Genomic DNA, 27,503 nt, shown 5'->3' with positions numbered 1-27,503 from the left:
GTTTTATTCAAAGATTTATTCTTGGCGATGCGGTGCTTTTGATGCTTTAAAAAAAGTGTAACTGTATATAAAATGCATGCGTAGAATTTCATGAAAGTATCTATAAATAATTAAATTGTTTAGTGTAATAATTGTCTTGTGTTCCCTGTAACCATGTTCATAGTTTTGTAATACGTCTTAGAACAAATGCATAACAGCGTCCATTTGTATTTTAAATGAAGCATGTTACCATTTTTATTACATAGGGTGGACTAAATTGTTTTAATATAAAAAATCCAGATAATGTTAGGAGATGTATTTACATAAAATGTATCCATGTGCCGTGTAAGACATGAAGTGTCAAAATAAAAATTTGAGAATGTATGTATTCTATTTCTTATTAAGTATTGACTACATGATATAAATAATGCAATACATTAAAATGTTGGTCGAAAAGTATGAAAACTATTTCAACATATAAATTTTTAAAAAAAAGGATTTTAAATCTTAATAAATATAACAACATAAACATTCACTGGTGTAGCGATCAAGAAAAAGAATGTTTCATAAACCAAATTCTTTATCTAAAATGTAATTTTCAACACAGCAAATGACACAAAAGCTCTTAAGATTGGAACTTTTCGTCAAGAAAGCTCTACAAGGTCAGTTCTTCAAGGAGTATCTACACAAAAACCTCATATTTATACTTGTCATGCATATATCTAGTCAGTTTACATTGAGGGGTCTACCAGTTTTGTCACTCAAGGCTTTAAACCGACAGCGCTTGTAAAATTCAAGTTTTAAGAAATATGTATCTATTTGTTAGGTGTCAGAACACAACTCAATTTTGGGCCGAAGCTAATAACGAGTATTATCTTACCTCGTACATATTTTTTTTGTTCTTTAATTGTCTTATACCTCAGTCTCAAAAAGAGACCGATCAAAGTCTTATCAGCGGACGCCGTATTTTTACACTCTTCAGGCTGGCGCTCTGCCGATGATCGCACGGACACCTGGTCATTTTGCAGCATCGGGCGGTGTCCGATTGAATTATAAGTATCACTAAATATTTTACCCGACGTCAAGTCCGGGAAGGAAACGAGTTGAGATCGAAAAAAGATCGGACAAATAACGCACTGTTATCGCCCGGCGATCGCACGACATCTGATTGATTGTATCGGCAAATTTAAAGGTATTTCCCATGGACATATTCATCGGCCGGCGACCGTCTGATTGCCGGAGGGCCTCCGCACGATGACTGACGGACGCCGGACGAAGCTCGTCTTGATTCACGTACAACAAATCAGAGGTCGGGCGGCGTAAACCGTGTGTTGATCGTCCTATCTTAAAAGAATGAAATGAAATGACATTCATGAACTTAAACAAGAATATATATTAATGCTTAGAAAGGTGAGATCCTTTGAAAAGTCAGTTGTTATGTTAGTATTTTATTCGATGTTCAAAATTACAGTCCAAAGTTTGATGGGCTCCGGATCACTATGAACAAATCTGTTGAATTCTCAGGTTAGCACACAATCATACATGTAAAAAACAGGTACGCGACTTTTTGTGTACTATATTTTTCAACTATGCATACGCCTTGAAGAAGTAGTCAGAAATTATATGTACATCAACCAATTGTTCGTTATGCACATCAAAGCGATAAAAACAACTCGCACAAATTGAATATTTTAATATAACTAAGCTTTTGCACATGCTCTGAATAGGCAAAACTTATGGTCTTAATATTTGTATTGCCTGAAACCTGATACTAGATTTCAACCGGCAACGCGTGAAACCCGGTTTTAAAAGGACAGTCATATTGTAATTGCTTAAACAAATCTTATTCGCTATTTTACCTCGGAACACATGCATTGTGTGCACGAAGATTTTGACGAGAGACATTGGCTTTACACAATTTATCTGATGAATGATGAAGTCTTTTACACACCATGAATACTCCATATTTAATAGTTTAGGACACTTACCATAGTATTTGCTGTAACATATCCGAATTTTACATTGACCCGTAAACAGGGTCATTAGATAAGCCGTCGACACTGACAATTTATTGCAGAATATCGTAGAATGCCTGTACAATATATAAGTAACTGTCTGAGCGAGCTGTATGAGGCATATATTTGATGATTGACACACTAACAATAACCTAAGTATTTCGGCAAAGTGCATATACTTTTCAAGAGATGTGATATATACACATGCTGAACATATGTACATGTACTTGATTTAAAACTATGTGCTTAATGCTTGATAACATTCGGAAAAGCTTCTGTTTGCCATTATATAACACATAAACATATCATGTCAATATGTGATATTTGAGCATTAAGTTAGCCTTGGTTAGACTTGATTTGGAATTAAAAAATGTTGACATTAATAATTGTTTTCTTGTGAGCTCATGAAAAGCATGACTGACTAGTTTGTCAAGAAAGTTTTGTTTCTACGATACATCTTATTAAACTAAGTCAATTCTATGGCGACAGTCATGGTAAAAGGAACCTAACAGTTAAAGTATTGATTCAATAACATTCGAATGCATGGCAAACAGCAATGAGTTGTTTTAATTATTCCAAATTGGTTACAAATGGACAGCACCAGGTTACGTGTGTATCAAGATTTTATAAAAAAAACATATAAGGTCTCTATCAATGTTATAAAAAGCTATTCAAATGGCTTTTTTGTTACTAAGCGTTATGAGCAATATCATATGTTTGCTGTTAAAACAATTGCAAAAGGGCTATACTATTTGGCAGTTAACAGTTTCTATTCTATAAGTGGCCCTGTACAAAGATTTTACTTTTTTTTCATCTAAGCTCATTACTGACCACTCCCAATGGATCTTATTGTTAATATAGACTTATTTTAATACGTGTTTGAAGTTAGCAAATTAAGCCTTTTCAGCTTGTTTAGTGAAATATGCATCACATAAAGCCCATGTTAGCCTATTTAGCAGCCATTTGAACATATTTAGCCTATTTAATAAGTATAAATGCATTGTTAGACCCGTTGCTTTACATATCATGGTTTGTTTGGCATAGAAAATAATGCTTTGACATACAAAACGCACATAACACCACTTTCGATTTAAAAAGTGAATGTAGTCCAAATATTCAATTAAATGGTTTGAAAATAAATTCCGGCGCATGTTATGTCAAATCATCTTAAACACAATCCCAAACTGTTTATATATTTATATTTTATATGTTTGTTAGGCTATATAACCTGCGTAGTTGATATATGCTAACTTATTCGGAAAGGTAGTCACATTTAATTCGAATCCTCCGACGCGGATGCTGTGGTCAGATGTGAATGTCAAAGTAAGGTTGTTGTTCATGGAAACGTAGACCAAGTGTGTCTTTCCGCAGAATGTGTTAGTCCGTGACCCAACCACTATCGGTAATACTCATACCTTGAAGAAACAATGGTACCAACTCACAGAAGTGATACGTGTTTGAAATGCAAACAACAGTACGCTTACCATCACTATGCAAGGTTTATATGTTTATAGCATTGTGTTTATACCATATGAAAAACGTATTTAAATATATAAAATTATGTCATGCATTTTACCATGTTCAGTCAATACAATGTGCATGATATACACGCTAGTAAAATTTAGTTAATACATACTATATTTTCGAGTCAATAAAGTTTCGAACCTGCTCTCTCGAAAGATTTTGTTTAATTAATCGTTAAAATTGCAACAAATGACACCAGTTTTTTTTCAAACAGTAAATAAATCAACCGCAGCACGATAAATTCTAAACGGTCATGTTCTTTGGTGAATGACAGTTAGAACTGGCACCAAGTTAGAAATATTCCTAATTTTATGAACACTTGATGTCCATCCGGTACTTTGATCTTCCACTTGAACGTTGTATTAGCTCGTAGTAAAGTAAAAATACAATTGATGGGTATTCAGAAGATACCATCAAAGGGGCATATCACAACTATGGTTTGCTTTATGCTTCACAATCCACTATTAAAAGTGTACTTATTATGATTTTTCATATGACTTACTCGTACAGTTCTTTTCCATTGTGAGTTATTGTAGGGAGTTGGATAACATATCTTTCGGCATGCGGCTCGCTTAATTGAATCAACAGACATGTACACATACGTTTAACGATAGACACCTTTGAAAAACAAACAACATCGCATTTTAACTATGAAGGTTTTCATACAAAGGTAATAATTTGTAAGATGAAGCATGTGTTCAAAGACGTATTTATATGTATTAAGTTGCATATAAAAATAATTAACTACAGATACATTTAACAATTCACAAACAATGGATTGTGAATGCATCAACAAAATTTTTGAGAAACAAACAATTTAATTTAAGATCTTATTAAACTGCATGAACCTTTAAATTTGAGAAGGCAATACATAGTTTCCGGATATGAAAAGAAGCAGATGCAGATAAAGAATTATAACTTTCGGGGGTATAATATGTATTTATGAACTACGTTCAACGTTTATCAAACTGCACAGAAAAGGTTATAGTAACGTTTGAATATAGTAATTTGGTCATATACGCATTTAGCAAATTCTTCGTAGTGTGTACGTCTGCAGAATATGCATTTTACTTTATTTGTCACCAAGCACGTCTGAAAGTTGCAAATTTTCTTAAGCAAGACGAAACGGTATTGTTATTATTTTTTCTTATTTGTGTATACGTTTTACATTTACGCATCGAAATATAAATATTAAGGTTAAATTACATACTACATAAACATAGGCTTACTAGTATCTCAGTGTAAACTGAATTCAAGTGATTAAAAAAGTGTAACTTTGACAAACATCTATTATTGGGGGGAGGGGGCGCACGCAGTTCCGCCCCACCTCCAAATTCGCCACTGACAGGTATGAACATAAGGTCATTTTATACTTCAGCTTAATGTATTTATACTGGATTATTTTGAAAATCATTCTCAATGAAAACAAATTAAATTTAAGTTAAGTTTATAAGCGGTTATTTGTATACCCTATACTATGTGTAAGAATTATGTTGCTGTACAGGTCAAAGTTAACATAAGCTATTAACAATATAATTGAATGTTCATTGGACAACAATTGTACACAATGTGAAAACTGCATACACTTACAAAAAGTTAAGACTATTGTATGTAAAAAAGTATTATTCTATACTATTTTTAATATATTATAGTATATACCATTATATAATATAATATTATAATGTATAATATCATCATAACCATGATTATGACCCAAAACCCTAAAGAAGTGTCCGTAAGGGTGACAGGCGACCGGTAGTTGTGGAATCCGACAGCCAGAATGTAGAAATATCTTTTCACGTATTCTTTAAGTTAATGAAAAACAGCGTCTTTATGGTGCCAAAAGTTTGTTTTAGTATCATTAGAATTATTGTTTTACCCTAGTTATATCAATTTATTACATAATATTTTTTACTTTTACTGTGTTTGAATATTGTAGCCGGTATTGTTTTATTGCTTAAAAGTTTTCTACAGCATTTTTACTTATATCACAAAATTTAAGATTATTAATCCTTTAATAAATGCTTCATAATAGTATTGTCACGTAATTACACATTGTTCGTTGATAACACACAGTAACAACCGAAGTTCATTTCTGATTTAATCGAGATTTATTTCTGTCGAATATTTATTTTAACACAACGCTTGCTAATGTACACGAAATACAATTTTACAGCACGGCAGCCAACATGGCTGCCACGTCAAGAAGACGTGACAACTCTCCAAGTTCTTTTCACATCTAACCGCAGATTCTTCTTTCCACTACTAGCTAAAACACTGCATTTAATCCCCAGGTTAATTTACATAAAATCTACTTTTAATTTCCATTGGTCATCAAGGTACGGGCTGATTACGGATTGGTTGACTTATTAGAATGTTCTAGAAGGAACAATCTATTCATGTATTTATTTGCTTGCCAAATGCACTAAAATATAATCAATTTATATTGGTAAAGAGTAATCCTTTTATATTTGACAGTGCCCTTTCATCTGTGCTGTTTCGATGACCATGTGTGGGTACTATTAATCTCGTGTCTATATGCTGACCCTGAACTCATTGTTAAATATATGGTCCTTCGATTGTTTTATCTACATGACTTTTAATTTTATTGATTCCAATTATACCCCACCCTGGATGTAAACGTATTTGTGTTCTTACTTGAAATAAATCTTAAATCAGGTCTTAGTTTATGCAAATATCTCCCAAAAATGTATTATAAAATTCTCAAACTTCATCTTAACATTGCATATACATATTATTGAAACATCCCCTTATTAATTTCCATCATAAGAATAAACTCATTAGAATAAACGATATGTTATAAGCTGTTACATGACACAACTTTCCCCTTATTTTATTTTTTTTCATAGTTTATGATTTAAAAATAAAATAAAATATTATTATTATTATTTTACAAGCGTCTCTGCTGAAATAGATAACATTAGTTATTGTTATACAATATAAATGTCTATCGGTATGTAGCGGAGCACATCATCTGTTGGTCATTGGCCTTCAATACGTCTGGTGTCGTCCATGTAGTATTGAAGTCGTCGCGAGGCGAATACGATGTTTATTTAATGTCATTGCCGCCGTCCTGAAGATAAGCCGAATGTAGGTTCGTCCGTGGCGATTGGAATGCGTTTGATGATTCAGCTCTGCTTTCCGATGTTTAACTTTCGTCGTCGATTGTCGTTTCCGTTGTAGTCATCGTTGTTGTTGTTTTCGTTGTCGTTTGTACGTTTGTTGATAGTCCCAGCGTCTTCATTTTTCTCGGGACATTAAGATCTTCTATTGGCCATAATGCGCACGAGGTATTAACTATAGCAGTGTTCTCCTTCATGTCTCAGGCCTCAGAAGTATCATTCCAAATGCGTTATCTACGCACGTCAAACAGTTGAACGGCTGCATCTACTCTATAGTGTTTAACGTCACAAGTATTGTGTCCAGTGTTGCGTCACTTGTTGTCCTTCGAAAACTTCTGGCGTTGGGTCTTCTTTTAGCAATAGAACCAGGTATTCACGTTTGAGAGTAAACACCGTGATGTCCCATGCGTTTCACGTTGTTTGTTATTTAATTCGTTGTGAAAGACGTTGTTTCGCGATGTCATTCTTTTTTGGTGTGGTCTCAAAATCTCAATTTTCCATCTGCGTTTTTTTTCTCCGTTGGCCCGTGAAAGAAGTGGCACTTCAGGTTGATCCTGGCACTGCGCACCATAAAATGAACTGTGTCACGTAATTACACATTGTTCGTTGATAACACACAGTAACAACCAAAGTTCATTTCTGATTTAATCGAGATTTATTTCTGTCGAATATTTCTTTTAACACAACGCTTGCTAATGTACACGAAATACAATTTTACAGCGCGGCAGCCAACATGGCTGCCACGTCAAGAAGACGTGACAACTTTCCAAGTTCTTTTCAAATCTAAACGCAGATTTTTCTTTCCACTACTAACTAAAACACTGCATTTTATCCCCAGGTTAATTTACATAAAATCTACTTGTAATTTCCATTGGTCATCAAGGTCCGGGCTTATTACGGATTGGTTGACTTATTAAAATGTTCTAGAAGGAACAATCTATTCATGTATTTACTTGCTTGCCGAATCCACTTAAATCTACTCAATTTATATTGGTATAGAGTAATCCTTTTATATTTGTCAGTGCCCTTACATCTGCGCTGTTTCGATGACCATGTGTGGGTACTATTAATCTCGTGTCTATATGCTGACCCTGAACTCATTGTTAAGTATATGGTCCTTTGATAAAATGACTTTTCATTTTATTGATCCCAATTATACCCCACCCTGGGTGTAAACGTATTTGTGTTCTTACTTGAAATAAATCTTAAATCAGGTCTTAGTTTATGCAAATATCTCCCAAACATGTATTATAAAAGTCTCAAACTTCATCTTAACATTGCATATACATATTATTGAAATATCCCCTTATTAATTTCCATCATAAGAATAAACTCATAAGAACAAACGATATGTTATAAGCTGTTACATGACAGTATCAATCACCCTTATTTTGTTTATCAATTTTATGTACATATATATGTTTTGTACAACGCCATTGAATATAATAATATAAAAAGGCGTTTCATCAAATTAGCAATCATCATCATCATCATCATCATAATCATCATAATCATCATCATCATCATCATCATCATCATCATCATCATCATCATCATCATCATCATCATCATCATCATCATCATCATCATCATCATCATCATCATCATCATCATCATCATCATCATTCATTATCATCATCATCATCAACAGCAGCAGCAGCAGCATCATCATCATCATCATCATCATCGCAATCTTATTTATTAAAAAATATTTTAGCGCATGCCCTTGGAGTTGGAGTATCATGACGCACCGTTGTCTCGGTTATTAGTTGTGAGCGTTTGCTCACAACTAATGTTACAGAGCAAGTATGCGTTTAGCTACGCTAGGAACGATAACCAGTGCCTGTTGCACTACCTGCAGTAAAATTATGCAGACGACGAATGCTAGGAGCGTCTGCTCTACTACGCTAGGAACGATAACCACCGAATCTGCCTGTTTATAGTCCACCTCTGGTACACTGCAGTGTGTGTATATGATCAATGGTGTTTAACAGCTTGTATGACGACATTGGCCAGTCTAGTGTTTATTATTGAAATCTGTCCATATTGGCTGCTTTCAGGGAAAACGGGGCTTAATGCATGTCAAATAAGATTAGCATGTGCACACTAATTAGCCTGTGCAATGCGCACAAGCTAATCAAGGACGACACTTTTTGATTTTATGGTATTTTCGTTTAAAGAGAGTCCCTTGACCTGGGATGACAATTAATGCATATGCATTAAGCCCAAAATGAAGCTTAAATTATCTTTTACATTTATGATTTGAACCCCCCCCCCCTCATCTCAACCTGTGCTTTAAGACGCACTCTTTATAAATTTGAATGGGTTGTGTTCATTTCACACTTGCGATATAAATAGCTAAAACATAATTTTGAAAACTGAGTTGCGTCTAAGATTATACAGCATCGAACAACTTCAGTGCCTTCAACTCTTTGATTTTATATTATAGTATGATCTCTTCAACTGTTGTTATCCCATGTGCGCTTAGCACGATGACATAAACTTAGAAATGTTAAGCTCGTGTGCTTTATTTGTGTATGGAATGTCAGGATTGTTATCTATGTAAATTGTCGTCATTTGACCTTTTAAGTTGCTCAGTTTTTTTTCAAAGAACTGTGTGCTTGTAAATCGTTATATGTTTCATAAGACTGCTTTCACAGTTATTTCTTTTTATGCCCCCTTTCGAAGAAAAGGGGGTATATAGTTTTCGCACTGTCCGTCTGTCAGTCTGTCTGTCACACTTTTTGTGTCCGCTCTCTAATTCAAATAGTTTTCATCCGATCTTACTAAACTTGGTCAGAAGTTGTATCTAGACAATATAAAGGTCAAGTTCGAATATGGGTATTTTCTTTATACACCTTTATATATGTATACACTATGAGTTTAACAAGGTTCACTCCGAAATCAATTAAAGGCGATAAACAATGTCCAAAACGTTTGTCGTCAATAATGGGACCCTATCCGAAATCAGAATAAGAGTAACGTGTACAATGCCGTATTACAAGCGTGTACTTAAAGCTCGTTCTATCAGTTTACAATGTAACTCGGCAGTTCGTGTATGCAAATTAGTGTTATTATGAACAATTGTTAATCGAAAAAATAATACATCAATATTGACAAGTTCGAGTTTTACATTTCCTGTTCCATTTAATTTTTAAATAAAATGCAAATACATCTAATTTCAAACGAATTAAGGGCCAATATTGCTCCATTAGTAATTCGTATATGCACATTAATATAACATGTATACCGAGTATTCTCCTTCAGCAAAATGTGTTCGGAAGAACAATACAACTCATTTGTATATTTCGGATATTTAAAAAAAAGGAAATTCGTCCTTTCGGATAAACGTTTGATTCGATTGAGTTGGTTACAACCCCCTTTATATGAATTGTTTTATACAATTATATATGAAGTATACCCAAACATGCAAAGGCATTTAAATTGCAATATATCATTGCAATTGCACCTTAAAGCAAAACTAAACACAATAACAAACATGTTTTAAAGGATGGATTATCATAAATATAACTTGTTAAACTTCTCCCCTAGTGAACCTTTATTTGGTCGAATTAATTCAAAGAAATAAAAGCACGTTTGTATACGTCTTTATATGCATGTATATGTCTCGCTAGTTCATGTATATTTTGATTAATGTGTCCTGTGTTAAAGGGATCTTTTCACGCTTTGGTAAATTGACAAAATTGAAAAAAGTTGTTTCAGATTGGCACATTTTCGTTTTAGTTATGATATTTGTGAGGAAACAGTAATACTGAACATTTACCATGGTCTAATATAGCCATTATATGCATCTTTTGACGATTTTAAAACCTAAAAATTATAAAGCGTTGCAACGCGAAACGATTGAATAATTTGGAGAGTTCTGTTTTTGTCGTTAAATTTTGTGAAACTACGAAGATTGCTTATATAAGGTATAAAATACGTCCACCGTGCGTACTCGGCGGAATAGCTCAGTAGGCTAAAGCGTTTTTACTTCAGGACTCTGGCAGGACTCCAGGGGTCACTGGTTCGAAACCTGCTCCGGGCAATGTTCTTTTCCTTTTTTAAATTTTATTCTTGATTTTTTACTGGAGCTTTTACGATCCAATGTTTACATTTATCAATATAAAGCATTTAATGAATAAGTTAAAAAATGCCAAAATCTGTGAAAAGGCCCCTTTAAGAAACAAAAGTATCATACAAAACGTTCATTTATTTGATAATACATTTATTGGGAACTTGCCTATTGTTATAATTCAAGCATATGATCAGGTTATGTTAACAGACTGGATCATATTTACTTTTGGATAATTATTGAGTCTCACAGATAATAATTAATTGTAACCTTAACGACGATAAAAAACAAACTAAAAATCATGTTTTTGTTTAAAATAACGACAATGCTCTACTTTGCTGTTGATGTTTGCTAGTCTTCGAGACATGCTTCATTAACAATTTGCTATCTTCGTGTTTGGAATTAAGAGGCTAGTTCTAATTGCTTGTTGAACGCTTTAAGCCGATAATTAATTGTTAATATAATAAGTTTGATCAATCTTCGAAGGAATTTCGTATTCATCGAAGAAATAAATCACGTTTATTTGTAAAGTACATCTTACCAAAATGTCATTAATATTATATGTAACTGTTTGTTTTAGCATTTTGTCCTCGACTGACATTTTCAACACTCAATATATCCGAGTATATTATTGACAAAAAACTGACATTTAATTAAGCCTACTTGTTAAAATTGAAATTCCAATGCTTAACGTAATCGTTGACGGATTGTTTTGAATTCTGTATAAATGAAAGTAATAATTATGTATCAATCAAGAAGCTATGATTTTTCTTTTTCCTGTTTATTTGTTATTTAAAAGTTCATCAGTGAATGTGCAGTGTTCAATACAAATATCAAAGAAAAAATTAATATTGAAGTCATCCATTAATCATCACATATATTTACGTCTAATAGTGTACATTTAGTTTCGAGTATGGATTAGGAAATCGGATATGGCTTAAACTAATAATGATAAACAATTGAGTTTCTTTTTAAAGTAGTTTAGTGGTAAGATCAAATCAAACATATTTGGAAAATACTTATTCTGGAATAAAAAAATGAAATTCATATCGAACAAATCCACCACTTTTTACCTAGTTCTAGATACCGCCACAAAAAAACACAATTGTAATGTTCCCTTGACTAATATATACTGAGGCTTTGGCTGTAAATAAGAAAATTGATTTTTTATTTCTTGATATTTTTATTAGAAAATATACAATAGCCAAATAAATACGCTACTGAAGCATTCAGTATTTTTTTAATTTTAAAACTGTGCTATTTTATTGTATCATTATTTCTACCTGAGTATCCATTATATAGCAAAATGTTGTGCACAAACTTTTCATGTTGTCTTAAAATTTCTCTAAAACAAGACGCGAAAATTAAAAAGTTATTACAACTATAGCCGTTAATCTAATATGCCTACCAGAAAGGGATCGGCATGATTGCAAATAGTGTCGTTAGTTGAATCAACTGCACTTGTTTTATTTAATTCGATGCGAAATTAAAAGTACTCACTATGCAAGATAGGGATATTTTATGGTATTCATTCTTAGTACTATTGATATTTGGTTTTGCATTATGACCGAAATAAATAATAAGCTCTTCTTTTTCTGATATTTTGCATCTTTCAATCATCGTAACTTGTATCGTATATAAATGCAGCTTCAGCAACATTTGCATCGAAGACGCAAGTTTTCCATATAGAAGTGGATATAGAGAGTACTAGGTTAGCGTTGAATACAGAGAAGTTTATGTTGCGAGGCTTAGAACGCCGGGAGCGCGAGCCTTGGCGAGCGCTTTCGGTGTTCGAGCCGAGCAACATAAACTTCTCTGTATTCAACGCTAATCCTAGTATTCTATTTATCCCATCGAAGTTTTACTAAACAAGATAAATAATAAACAAACGTGGCATGTTTGGAAACTTCAAAAACAATGAAACACAGCGAACGATTGTTTTTTTTGTTTGTTATGAACTGCTAACACCTGTAAAATTCAAAAAAATAGTTCGAGAATTATGTAAAGAAATAAACGATAATAGAAATATCAACAATATTTATTGTTTACGAATATTTCAAATAATTTAATACCTTTAACAAAAACACTTGCTATAACAAAACACTTCAAAATTAACAAAAATGAAATATACTAGTAATACATATGCGTAGTGATATTGAACATTTCTAATTATAGAGCAATGCGCAACACGCGTGTAACATATGCGGTCATGACCTTTACTGGTCACATTTTCAAAAAAGTGGAGGAATCAAGATGAATAAAAATGTGATGCTTGGCACTGTTTCGTTCATTGTGGATTTATTTATGTGTATTGTCGTGTTCGTTGCGAGTAAAGTAGTTGTGAACATGGAAGTTGGCAATGTGAAATGTTGCTCCGGAAAATTGTGATTGAAGCGAGCTAGCAAATTGCTGTTGAAAGCTGATCGGGTTGTGGGGTGTATTGACATTTTGCATCTCGGGGCAGTTGGACGTTTGAGGGAAGGAATCACAACTGTCTGTGGTAGAGGTAGCAGTATGGGCTATACGAGATGTAGAGGCGGTAGAGCTGCTGATGTTATTTGCACGTGGAGTGTGACAGGCAAGTATGTTTGAGCATTTTTTTGTTGCTCTTCACTGACACAAGAATAATTAATAATCGACTGCACATTTTTATGCCCAGTTATTGCCATAATATCCGTTGGTGGGACATTGTGCTCCCTCAGTTTTTGAACAAGATGTTTCCGGGTAGAGTGGTTTGTTAATCGTTTGTTCCCTTGTAATCCAGCATCATTTGCCATTGTTTTCAACATTTTTCCCATTTTGTTCATCCCAACCCTTTGTCTGATAAACCAAGTAACCTCTCCCTCACCACTAGTCCCGGAAGCATCTTTTCCAAAAACTGTGTTCGGTGCCAAAAAGAAAGGGTCTTCGGGTCCCGAAAAACCAGTGGGCCGCTTCTGCGAATACAGTTTATAAATTTCAACAGGGTTTCTCAAATCATTTTTTCCAGTTGAAAACATCTTAGGTGTCACTCTTCGCACATCTGCCACATTTTCACCCGTTCTGGTTTTTGTCTGCCGTTCGTTATAGTCCAAATATTCTGTTCCATCAACAGCAGCTTTCAATGTAATGTCACCCCGTCTGTATAATTTGCAATTAATTGTGTTAAAAATTAACATCAGTTTGAAATTTTGCAAAAAAAAGACCCTAACATCTCAATATGGTAGGTTTGGTGTCAATGGGGAAAAACTAGAATAGTTTAAGTACTAAAATTTGATTTTAGTTGTGAAAAACAAATTATTTTGGCCATTATTGCGTTTATAAATAGTAAATTCATTTTTTTAAACATATTTCTTGTTTATAAATGGCGGGTAAATTAAGGAAAATGTAAGTGTTGCAAACAAATGCATGGCATATTTGTGCTTGAAACGTTATCAAAACAAATCAACACCTGGTTTATAATGTTAATAACTATTTTATTTATGGCTATTTAAATGATTTTTCCATTTTTCAGATTGTGGACAACTTCAACTTTATTACCTCAGATTGTACTGCTCTTTAGTGCCTCTTAGGCCAAAGTGCAGACAGTTGTTGAGCCAAAGAGTGTTCACCAGCGCTGTTGGGCTGTGAGATCCAAGGACACCTTTCTGCCACATGACTTCAAGCTCTCCATCTGTTAGTGGTGCTGCTTCACATGGCCTGTTCCCTTTACCCTTATGTAAAAAGTTTTATTGTTTGTTTGTTTCTTCTTTTTTTAAAGGTCAACAACAGTAAAACAGCTCTTTGTTTATTTTGAAAAAATATTTGTATTTTTTCATACCCGCACGCTAATCTTAATTTTTGGGAATTTTTCATCTGGGAATTGGGAAAATTATTCTTTTTTTATTTCGAAGGTTCCTTTTATGGGTGCCTAATTAAAGAAGAAAAAACATAGGTAAAATACAATGAATGTTAACACATCTTAAGGGGGCTTTGTTTAAATAAATTGACACATGAATACAGAAAAATAACATACACATTTTGTTTTGATTTATTTAATTGTACATTATGTGCTACATGTAATGTACCCATCATCAACTGCTGCATTTTTATTATAACATAAACAATGATCATAATTGTCACAGTTGTTTATTATTAGTTATTTAATATTTTCTCGCTCAAGGCTTAAAAAACAATAAAATCAGATGGGTCAGGGTATATTACTTTTTTACTTGGACTACAGTACTGTAATGCTTATTGGAAAAAATCCTGGAAGTTTGAGTGTGGGTACCCACAATTTTTTGTCTGAACATTTATGGCATTATGGATTACCTGTTTCTTTAAGCTTTTTTTCTTGGCATTATAGGTCTGTCTAGTCAGAGAAAATTGGGGCCCACTGCCAGCCATTATCGAGTATGGAAAACGATGCCTCTTCAGTTTTCTGTCAAGACTGCCAAGGATGCCTCGAATACTAGTGGGCTCATACTCGGTGCTATTGGATTTTTGAAGTGATAATATGAAGGTGGAAATGTAGTCGTCAAGAACATCAACTTCAATATGGTGCATTTCTCTGTATTCGCCACGCGATGCAAGGAAACGTTTGAACTTGTTGGTGTCGTTCAAAGTTTTTTTGGCCGTGTTTTTATTTTCTTAATTTTTGATGAATTGTTGAACATCAGAAACATTTATGTCTTTAAATTCATTTTGAACCAAGGTACTTTCAAGACTGGAATTTGGAGTTTCATTTGTTTCAAAACTTTGATCATTAATTAAAGGTTGGCCACCTGCTAAGTTATTGAGCATGGGATCTGCACAAGGTGTAAACTCATCAACAATTTCAGCTGCATCAAAACCAAATTCGTTTTTAAACTGTTCATAAGTCATTTCAACTGGTTTAACTTGTTCTTCACTTAAATCATCCCAAATAATATTGAAACCATATGTGTTTTCAGACATTTTACTTACAAATCCTGTTGTTTTCAATGTGTATCCTTATTTATTTATTTTTCAATAAATTTTGTAGCAGACAACTTTTTACAACAAACTGAGCAGGGCCGTACAAAATGTATTTTTTTATATAAATAAAAAATAACATAACAAAATTCGTGTAATTTTATATTTTATTTCAACATTTCTTTTGATGAATATGTCATATATATTTTTTTTCTGCAAAATATGCACATTTTCTTCGAATGGATGACCTTAAAAGTCGATCGATGAATCAAACAATATCGACCTAATTTTAGCGCATATCGCATGACGTCATTTGAAAAGTAGTCCGTGCACGCGACAGGTATATTCCACAGTGTTGAAGACAGACAAGTATATCCCACAACGTGTTATACCGTCAATGTCGCGGTGAAAATGGGATAAATAATATATGTACACAAACACAAACGACAAATAATGCAATATCGAGGCACTTCAATATTTATTGGAAACACCAAAACAACAAAATACTTGAAAAACTAGTCAATATTGCTTGTCCTGAGCTCATCACACACAACTTGTGTAAAGTTTTGAATACTTACTGTGAAGTTAATTTAAGATCTCAGCGAGCGCAGGTTGGCGTGATATATGTATTGGTGAAGTACGGGTAAGCAAAAGCTGTTTCTTATGTTATCCATCTTTTGAGATATAATTTGAAATCAACTACATATGCTTACCATGTGAAGATAGCACATCTCTTGCATACATTGTGTTCCTTCTAGGGCCTAGCGCATCGGTCGAGGTCATATTCATTTGGCCAGTTATCAACTATGGGCATCATGCAGCTTACCCGGACAGTATGGTAATACGGAATTGGAAAACTAGCGAGTAGCATAATACGGGAACTATTTCTGTGCAGTTGTATTTTACCGATGCATACGACTTGTATTTTTGGGGGGAATATAAAGCAGGTATATAATAAATATTAATAAAGATGATATTTGAACAAAATACATAACTTCAATTCACACCACGATGTACACATACCGTGTAGACAACGTCTTGTATTTTTAGTTATCAATACCTTGTCCATAAACTACAATGCAATACTTTGTTTTTGCCTGAATTCATGGGACGGTTTCAAATTACTCGCTATTAAAACGCTATGATGGAATAAAAATGCAGTTTTATAGTACTTATATCGTGTTGTATTTAATTAATAATGATTGGTTGCATGGGATTCAATTTCTGACTGCTTCCGTAGTGTATACACTCGTCAATACAGTTTACAAAAGCATAAAAGAGCTGTACCTGTTTTACATTGTAGATGATTTTCAAGCATCGTATACAATTCTTACACAATACATTACTAATCATTTTCATGTTTAAGATTGTCGTTTTAATTAATTCATTTCACGTTTTCTTCTATCAAGAAGACATTTAACGAGATATGTATGTATACGTTAATTAGTAAATCGTTTACTTGGTATGTAAAGTGTTATTAAACATGTCGAGTTTTGCATTTTCGTTTTGGTGTGTTATTCCACGAGGATTCTTTTTAAATATTGGGATTTTATATTAGACGTTCTCGTGAATTACATGTCGCATTCGATTATATGAAGCTGTGTAAGGAATGCACGTTCAATATAAAACATTGTGATGCCCATTGTTTCTTTAAATAACATGCGTTATAATTTTAGTAGAATGATGAACCTCTCAAGTTATACGCTGTCATTTTGTTTATTCCCATAACGACAAAATCAATATACTTTTACACACGATAATTACAATTTTAAATACACAATTTAATTGACTGATTCGAAGTCAATTCAAAGGGCGACTCATGTGGCTGTTTCCTCAAAATGTGCAATCATCTTCTGCATTATAACACTTAAGCTTCTTGGTGTAATTGTTGGCGGGGACGAAATGATATGTACACAATTACCGTGAAGTCAGGTGTTTTAAGTTCAACATATTTCAGAAACGAATTTTAACTCTTTTAACCGATTTGGATATAGACACAGAATAAACCACTGTGGAATAAATTTTCCTGTATTTCAGCAGTGCTGAAATATAGCTGTCACGCGCGGCGAAGAATGTTCATATTACTCGGAATCAACTATAAAGTTATCATTTTTAGTAAAATCGAATCAGATTCAACAAAACAAACAATTTGATACCAAGATGTAATATATTTTTAACACATAATGCAACTCAAAAAGCAAATAAACATTATTTATAAATATTAAGTGCGCGTATTCGTGACGTCATTATTAACACGTCATACGACACGATGCATGTTGTTTCATGCTAAAGATGCAGTTGTTAAGTGTCTTTTTTCATTATTACTTAAAAATCGGGGATATGGTAAACAGAAAAACAGGTTAGTTACTGATCTTTTTGTAATGTATTAGGCTCGACACGATTAAAATAATGAAACAATGTTTGCTTAAAATATCTTTGGGATTTTCCGTCTAGTTCAATTTTCCTAATCTATTTTTAAAGAAATAATTTACGACTAAGAAAATTGATGGGATAAATCGAATACTAGGTCGGTGCCGAATAAAGCAAAGTTTATCTTGCTCGGCACGAAAATCTGAACCACTCGCCAAGGCTCGTGGTTCAGATTTTCTAAGCCTCGCAAAATAAACTTTGCTTTATTCGGCACCGACCTAGTATTCTCTATATAACACATCGGTAAGATGGCAGTAAGACAGATTATGATGGTGAGGGATTCTTTCACTGTGACTAGCCTTGGAAAGAGAAAGTGCCAGAATAAGAGACGCAAGTGTTTTAAACCCATATATTTTGTAATAGTAGATAACAAGGCTGACTTGTTACAACAAACACAACGTTATACGTGATTAACATATGGTATTTCATACATACACGGTTGAATAATTCATATGTAGCCATAATTAATTTGAAGATGTTTTTGTTGTACTGATATGTTACCATTTCCACATGATCCAGTTAACTCAGATTGTTCTATTATCATAACAACTATCTTATTAAAGTTGTCAATTGATGAATATTATTAAATATGTACAACTTTAGTTATTGAGAAAATATATTATATTGATCTACGTGCTAAATGCTAAATTTTGTCTCAATATGTGAAATATATTGTTTGTGTTAATATTTACAGGTTTTCCAAGATGTAGACGTTTGCGATAAATTAATGTTTGAATATATATTCGGATTTTTTTTATTTGGCACTTAACAATAGTGAATAGAGCGGAATTCCTTTCAGAAATAACGTGAAGTCCCTGAGTGCCTTTCACAAAAGATCTGAATCTTTTTTATAATTTTGCGAAATTCGTTGTTTCACAAATTTGCTGTAACATGTACGAGTTTTACTTTAATTCTACTTGATGATGAGTGTTTGAAAGAGCTGTACTTGTTTCTAATAAGTCCCTCGTCGGACGATTTTGTGTTGTTGTTGTTATTGTTGTAAAAACAGATATGAACATTTTCAAATTTTGATAAACAGTTAAAGAAATTGTAAACGTTGTTTGTAACAGATTCCTTTTTTACTTTAGCTGTATACTTCAATTGCTGACGTGTGTGTTTTTTTTCTTTGGTGCATACTTTTATTTGAATTTTAAGCGGAAACGACTGAGCAGAATATGCATAATATACAGTATGTGGTACATTTGCAAAATTGAATCATGGAAGTGCTCATTTTAAAAATCAACAAGAATCAAGTACCTATTTGTAATGGCATTTGTATATGTAAGTCACAACCTATGCATGTTTTGTTCCATGTGAAAGTAACCTACGAGTCGATATAATTAATTTAAAAACGTGTGATCATAACTTCCCTTTATTATTGACAAACGTAAGCTCATACAAATATGAGTGTTTTATAAGCATTATTTCACCGATGCCATGGGAAAACCATAAGGATGTATAATATTTTAACATCGATATAAGGCGTTATTTATAAATATTAATTTCAAAAATCAATATGTTACTGTGTTGCGTTTATTACTATTTTTTGTTCGACGCACCATAATTTTGACTATGGTGTGGATGATAAGAAATATTTAGATACATTTCATTAAGTTTTTTTTTAAACGGATCATGTGTTCAGCAATACATTCGGTATCCTATTACAATATCAGAGCCTTATAACAATCCCTCATATAAACTTGTTTTTTAATGATACAGGTCTTAATACTACGTCTTTGCTGATAGAGACCTGACAAAAAAGGAGCCTTATATAATTGCTTACATCCGGTCAGTATGTTAATATGTTTGGATATAAAGCATAGTATTCGGAAGTAAGCGACGAAGTCCTCACCATCGGTAAAAAAGATTCCGGATCAACAAAATAAATCAATTTGATACCAAAATGTAGTACATATTATGCACAAAAAAGAAACAAATACATCTCTTATCCATTATTGTATGACTATAATGTCATATTCAAAATATAATAATAAATACTTTTTTTAAAAACCGCTAAAACATATTTAACAAATATTAAGCGCAAATGCTCATGACGTCATTTTTAACTCGCTACACGTTATAAAACATATCCATTCCCACCCAAAACGCAAAGAAATAGCGATTATATTTTTATGGGAGCGTACATGTAAGCTCAAGATAAAAACATGCTACTGTTGTAGCGTTTTGTAATATGTCAAGGTCTACACGAATAAAAAAGACTTGGCATGCTTTGCATTCTTTTAATTCTAAGTTTTACCTGACATAAAACACAGCGATATGACAATTCGTAAGCTTGAAAAATTCGATCATTTTGACTCTGTACTTTCGCTACTTCGAGACATGTAGACAAGTCATTTATATGACATTTTTCATGATCATGAAGAAAATGTGATGCTTTATACTGTAATAACGCTGTTGGTGTCAATGCAGGATTTGATTGTACAATCGGTAAACACTTTATCGTAAACTGAATAGATCTATTCGTTATAAGGAATATGTGGATTTTTTGTGTAGATAATTCTAGACGAAATGACCCTCTTGAACTTTTTGAAAAAGCCTCTTTCCTTAAGAGCTTGTGTGTCCTATGCGGTTTTGAAAATTGCATTATTTAGCAGTTTGAATGAAACATTGGTTGATAAAACATGTCTTGTCTTAATCGATAAATGAGTGCACAGTTATATTGTCATGTTTTTTTAGAATTTAAATGTTATTTTTTCTTACAATAAATATTTTGAATACGTTAGTATATGAGTCTCTACAAAAAAACTTTATTTATTATGTTTAATGACACATTGTATGTAAATAAATATGTTAACTTTAAACTGTTTTATTTCTTTGATAAATAAATGTGGTTCCTCATGAAAATTCAAAGTTAAACCTAGCTACAGTTACAATAACATATGGTGCCGCCATGCATTTGTGACATTATGTATCGAAAATTTCATTACATTGTCAAAGGAACAAAAGATAAAAAAATAATATTTAAGGAGATTTAGTGGAACTGTAAGCATGCACTGTCAAATGATGTCCAACATTTAAAGTGGAACAAAAAAACACCATTTTTCCGAGAATCCGATTGTTGCATTAAAAGTACGTACACAATTATATCTCATTTCTAATATTAAGTGAGTTTTAACAGTGAAGTGAAAAATGTTCGAGAACATACATTAACAAACACAATTTTATTCGTATTTTTTTTTCCCACTAAAAAGCAGTTCAACATCTTATTCAGACAGACACGTCAAAGAGTATACAACCTGTGCGCATAACGTGGTATTACTAACTCATTCAACACTGTAACTGCCAGACTAACTACAAGCTACACCAGGGTATACAATGAGTTAAGAATGCATATATAATACAGTATGAAATAGTATTCTTACAGTTCATAAACAATACCGGGATTGTAAATACTCTGCATAAAATAGGATATATCACATACGGCTACTGGTTCCTTCTATTTTTACTATATGTTTTACTTCAAAATAATGACATGTTACGTATGCTAAAAAATATTAATTATCCAGTACTTGAACTTTTATGGTCCCTATATATACTGTTGAATTCAAATTAAAATAATAACTCATCCTTTTACTTTAAAACCTTCTAACTGCTGCCTAGAAGAAGAGAGAGGCTTGGCCAATCCATTTCGTGTTAAGCTCTTTATCGCAGGTCCACGTGGCCGATGTCTCGCCTTAATGGATTAAAGGGGCCTTTTCACAGATTTTGGCATTATTTAACTTATTCATTAAATGCTTTATATTGATAAATGTAAACATTGGATCGTAAAAGCTCCAGTAAAAAATCAAGAAATAATTTAAAAAAAGGAAAAGAACATTGCCCGGAGCAGGTTTCGAACCAGTGACCCCTGGAGTCCTGCCAGAGTCTTGAAGTAAAAACGCTTTAGCCTACTGAGCTATTCCGCCGTGTACACGTTCATGACGTATTTTATACCTTATATTAGCAATCTTCGTAGTCTCACAAAATTTAACGACAAAAACAGAACTCTTCAAATTATTCAATCGTTTCGCGTTGCAACGCTTTATAATTTTTAGGTTTTAAAATCGTCAAAAGATGCATATAATGGCTATATTAGAGCATGGTTAATGTTCAGCATTACTGTTTCCTCACAAATATCATAACTAAAACGAAAACTTTCGAATCTGAAACAACTTTTTTCAATTTTGTCAATTTACCAAAGCGTTAAAAGATCCCTTTAATATGATATTCTCTATTCTAACCAGATTAAGTTAAGACCGGATACCCACTTCCCATCCAACGATCTAGCGGGTCCACGGGGGCATCAGAGGTGGTTGCCGGGCCGGGTGCGCACCAGCTGAGCCTCTATTCACTGAAACGGCACATCTGCCTCCCGATAACGCAGAATGTGTCCCATGCTAGTCATGTCCGGTCTGTAAGGTCAAGTTCGAGTCAGCGGCATGGGTTGCCCGAACAAGAGGTCCTGCCACCATGGTGCCCGTACATACGTACTCATAGTATTCCGTGACAAACGACTTCATTTTTACACAAATTAGTAAAGCCATTTATAATATGTTGGTTTACACTAATTCCGATTTCCATTGGGTCCCATTATAATACGGCCAACTGTAAAAGCATTTTTCTTTCCTGTCATGTTTTTCACATTGTGAAAGCCTACTGTGAATGTAAAGATGAATGTTTCTTCTTCTGAGAATTACAAATGATAACAAATGTTTCACACAATCTTGGCAGCACGTTAAAAGCAATCGAAACCTTCATATTTAAACGCATGTTCCAATGTAAACCAAATATGTGTTGCAGACACACAAGCACACCTTTCGCTACCTTTCTCCACGTTGTGGTGTAACTTTTGATGGCATTGCTGCTCTTGGGACGGGTCCAGGTAAGGTTTTTCTCTCTAGGGCTTCTGCTGTCCTTAACGGACGTAATTAACACCTGGCCCGGACCCGAATAAACAACAGACAGGTTCTTCATCAATCTAAATCACCGAAAACAGTGTGATGAAACATACTGGAGCAATAAGTATCACTACAGACCTTTAAATACATTAACATGCGAATTATTGAACAGAATGTGAAAAATTCGAAAGAAAACGAATCAAAACAATCATGATTACATTTTTATCACCAACCAACTACAATTATTGCTGTGTTTGCTGTGCTCGGGATAAACAAGTGAAATTATTTACAACTTTAAATTTTAGCATAGGGATCTTTGAGAAAAACCTTATCCTTAATTAGAAATAGAGGCGCTATCCGCTAACCATGATATATGCACATTCTGACAGTTTCTATATATCATTTTGGAATGATAATGCTACAGCTTTTAATAGCTTTACCAGATGGAGTTACATATACATTTGATAATACAGAATTTCCCAACCTTAAAAATACCATTCATATTTAGCGCCGATAATTTATTTATAAATGATAATATAATTAAATGTATATACTGGTTTAATATAAATATAAGTTAAACGTACGAGAACCCGTTATCACTATTTATTGATTTAAATGCCATGATCAATCAGACCATCAGGGCCAAGAGAGTCTTTAGTTCGCGGTATATCGATTGTCGAAGACTTGACTAAGTGACCTTGTTTTACCACAATTGACTATAGCTTATCCGTGTCTGACACCTACCTGAAGTTTTATCAATTTCATCATATCGCCACCATTTAAGTCTTGATTTTGAAAACAAATATAACAAAAAAGTGCAATTGTTCAGGAAAATGAGATAAAAATCAAATAACGTCATAAAGTAGACAAATGATGTCATTGTTCTACGCATATGGAAGGGAATATCCGCCAGCGCATGCATGCTGCTAAATTACAATTTCATTTTGCTAAATAACAATTTCATTTTGCTTAATGACAATTGTAGGTTACTTTATGACAACACCATGTTGATATATTACAATTGGTAATACACGCGATTGCATGCATGTTGCAAAATGACAATTGCATTTGGCTTTGTTTTATTTGTTTTGCGTGTTTATGCTTTTTTCTATCAGTTATTCTTACATTACTTGCATGCTTCGTTTTATGTTTACTCGATGTATGCAAATCACGTATTCTTGCGAGCAAACATGACAAATGAATCATTTCTGTTAAAAAGTTCATGTGCCTATTTTCTTGTAGCTGATCTATCATCATTTTAATACTAATTTATGCGTGAAAAGGCATATGTATTGTTAGTTTTACTAAGCGAAACGAATAAGCACAAGGCAGCAGCTCACATGAAGTAAGCCGAATGCCGAATGCATTAAGACGAATGCATTTGTAATACTGAATTCATACACGACGGAGAACCAGAGTTATCGGTCGTTTACGGTAGTTTTCGTAAAAGGTTAATAGTTAGAACGGTGTTGTGTTTTATATCTACCAGATGAACAACTCTACCGCGTCGTTTCGAACCTATTCTCCACTGTTCTTATTCAGGTAAAGGTTACTTGTTTAGTGTACTTGTTTGTTAGGTAAATTGCATACGATTGTAATCCCCATTTCGAACGTTGAGTTGTCATTTGATTTGTGATTAAGGTCTATTTGAAGTTAATGGGCGTAATCTTGTTTTCATTTGTAAACACGTCAAACGTCCCATAGTGTAAGTGTTGTGACGTATCCAGTACGGTACGGGCGGGTATGGTAAGTACGGGTTTTACCCTGACTCTTGCGGAAGTGGGGTATACAAATTGCTTTTCACGGTCTCTTACGATCCAGCACTAGACGAAGCAAGACGTGTCCTCAGGAATAGGTATATCCCAAGCCCTGGCCTGTTTCTACAGTGTAATAGTTATAATACCACTAGGTTTACTTTATTGGCAACAGGTATGTCCAGGATCGGTGGCTAGAGGGGTTCCCACAAACATACTTTGGGTTCACCAACAAGGTTAGGACATTCTCTCCGGACCAGATCGCGGCTCTACAAAATGTCGAAGATAGTCGCCTTCTCCTGGAGACGGATGCTCCTTATTTTCCAGCACCTGGATCCAGAGTATCGTCACCCAGTCAGATATCCACAGTGGCCGAGGCGGTGGCAGCACTTCGAGGAACTACTGTGGAACATGTGTTGGAAATCTCCGTGGCCAATGGGAAACATCTGTACCAGTCCCAGTAGAGGTCAGTCAGGCTTTAAGCTCACTGGTTCTCATTTAGCGGGTTCCAGCTGGGTTTATAACTCGCCGGATACTTACAGTGTGAAGAATTAAGCCTTCTCCAAGAAACCACTTCATCTATTGGTTTCCAGCTGGGTTTATAACTCGCCGGATACTTACAGAGTGAAGAATTAAGCCTTCTCCAAGAAACCACTTCATCTATTGGTTTCCAGCTGGGTTTATAACTCGCCGGATACTTACAGAGTGAAGAATTAAGCCTTCTCCAAGAAAACACTTCATCTATTGGTTTCCAGCTGGGTTTATAACTCGCTGGGTATTTATCCAATCCAGTAAAGTAGAAGTCATTGGGTCTGTGGCTCATGACTGAAACGCAACAGAATCCAAGCAGTTGCGACAAAGAAGACGGCCAGAAGTAGGGCTAATAGCTCTAATTGGGAAAATCCTGACCACGGACTAAGGTAGTGAAAAACAGTACTTGAGAGAAACCCGCATCTGGTAGAGGAACCATCTCTGTGGAGCGACTTGTAGTTGCTGACCTCCTCATGCAGATAACCCCCAGTCTTGGTAAGGTCCTTTTTTCATAAAGTTGGGGGGAGTGTTGTGACGTATCCAGTACGGTACGGGCGGGTATGGTAAGTACGGGTTTTACCCTGACTCTTGCGGAAGTGGGGTATACAAATTGCTTTTCACGGTCTCTTACGATCCAGCACTAGACGAAGCAAGACGTGTCCTCAGGAATAGGTATATCCCAAGCCCTGGCCTGTTTCTACAGTGTAATAGTTATAATACCACTAGGTTTACTTTATAATTGTAACGAAAGTGGGTTATGATAATCAAAACGTCTAACTGTTTGCTTGTTTGAATTTAACAATTAATTTCATTTTGTTTCATCGCATATCTTTGTAACACTGTCATTTATCTAATCAAATCGGTTGATACCTAGGTTGGTAAAAGTGTATCTTATTCAAATGATTCTTGTTAATAGTTTTTTTTACTAGTTTCTCCCCAATACGGCATGGAAATTCATACAAAGAGCTAATTAAAATAAAAAGCAATGTGAGAAAATAAGTATGTACAATTACGTCATTTACGAACAAAAATAATTATGTTTTCTTTTGTATTTCAAATGTTTATATTTCGAATACTGTTTTATACTATTATCAATATATGTTGACCATCGTACACCTGTTTCTTTATATTGGGTACGAGATTAATTTGGATAGGTACCAGTTGACCAAAAACAGGTATAAGTGGACCAAAATGGGTTTGAGTTGATCACAGTATGTGTTGAACAGTTACCTAACAGGTGTCTTCAAACAGACACATTTAATGAAGATTTCTCTTGTCTATACTTAAATGGTATATCGATTTTGTTTTTCTTTGCATCTATAATGTGTAGCTCTGTGACCCAGTTAATGTTTACGGTTTGTAACTCAGGGGTCCTGGGTTCGATCCTCACGTGCAGTGCTGATTTTTTTCATGGGAGTTTCCTCTGGCGAGACTGCAGAGCCCAAGCCTAGTACTGGTGAAACCCAGGAAGCATAATTAAGTGAATCTTTGCCTTAATGTAAGGTAAATACACGGACAAAAACATCATACAAACAAACACATCAAGATGTTAGCACATGTAGGATAATGGGGGGGGGGGTGAAGATTTCCCACGAAGATGGTACTTAGATGAGCAAAGCAGATAAGATCATATTTCTGTGAAAAATGTATGGAAACTTAGATCAGCAAGCGCAATATCTGACTACGTAACAGTTATTATCTCTCGAATCTATGATTATACTACAAAATGGTGACTTGTTTTCATCAATAAAAAATAATGTACATGAATACATTTGCAGATATGAGCCAACAGCAAAGAGCAGCTGCTCTTTTAAGGCACCTCTGTCAGTAGCACTAGTGCTGCAAAGGCAATTTTTGCACCCGACAGTAAAAGAAGGAGGCATGGACATGCAAATACAGGAACTGTGGCAGTGTCAGCACTGGACTATTACACCAAGGTGTTATCAGGTAGGCATTACTAAAGAGGCCTGTGCTAGATATTTTGGAACTACAGTCTATACCACACTTATTCTTTTTCAATGTAAAGATTTCTATTGTTTCATAATATTCATGCATATACATCTTATTTTACTGTGCAAACTTAAAGAAGTAATTTATTATTGACAACTTCCCAAATATTGTTTACAAGACCTTCCTGTATAAATAATTTTAAATTTGTTCTTGAAACTACCTACATAATTTATGATGAGGAAAAATGCTGTTAGTATCTAACTCTTAAAAGGTTTATGGAATGAGTTCCATAG

General features: G+C 34.0%; 1 protein-coding gene across 1 annotated transcript; it reads right to left on the bottom strand.

Annotated features, from left to right (window-relative positions):
• Positions 1-13,255: 13,255 nt before the first annotated feature.
• On the bottom strand, positions 13,256-15,260 carry LOC127839813 (zinc finger MYM-type protein 2-like). Its single transcript, XM_052368200.1, has 3 exons — positions 15,027-15,260; positions 14,256-14,428; positions 13,256-13,856 (listed from the first exon to the last, which is right to left on the bottom strand). The coding sequence occupies exons 1-3, from the start codon at positions 15,258-15,260 to the stop codon at positions 13,256-13,258; spliced, it is 1,008 nt and encodes a 335-aa protein (XP_052224160.1).
• Positions 15,261-27,503: the final 12,243 nt, after the last annotated feature.

Source organism: Dreissena polymorpha, chromosome 7 (assembly GCF_020536995.1).
Source record: "Dreissena polymorpha isolate Duluth1 chromosome 7, UMN_Dpol_1.0, whole genome shotgun sequence".
NCBI lineage: Eukaryota > Metazoa > Mollusca > Bivalvia > Myida > Dreissenidae > Dreissena > Dreissena polymorpha.
The sequence above is the reverse complement of the archived record's forward strand: the minus strand, read 5'-3'. Positions and strand labels throughout refer to the sequence as shown.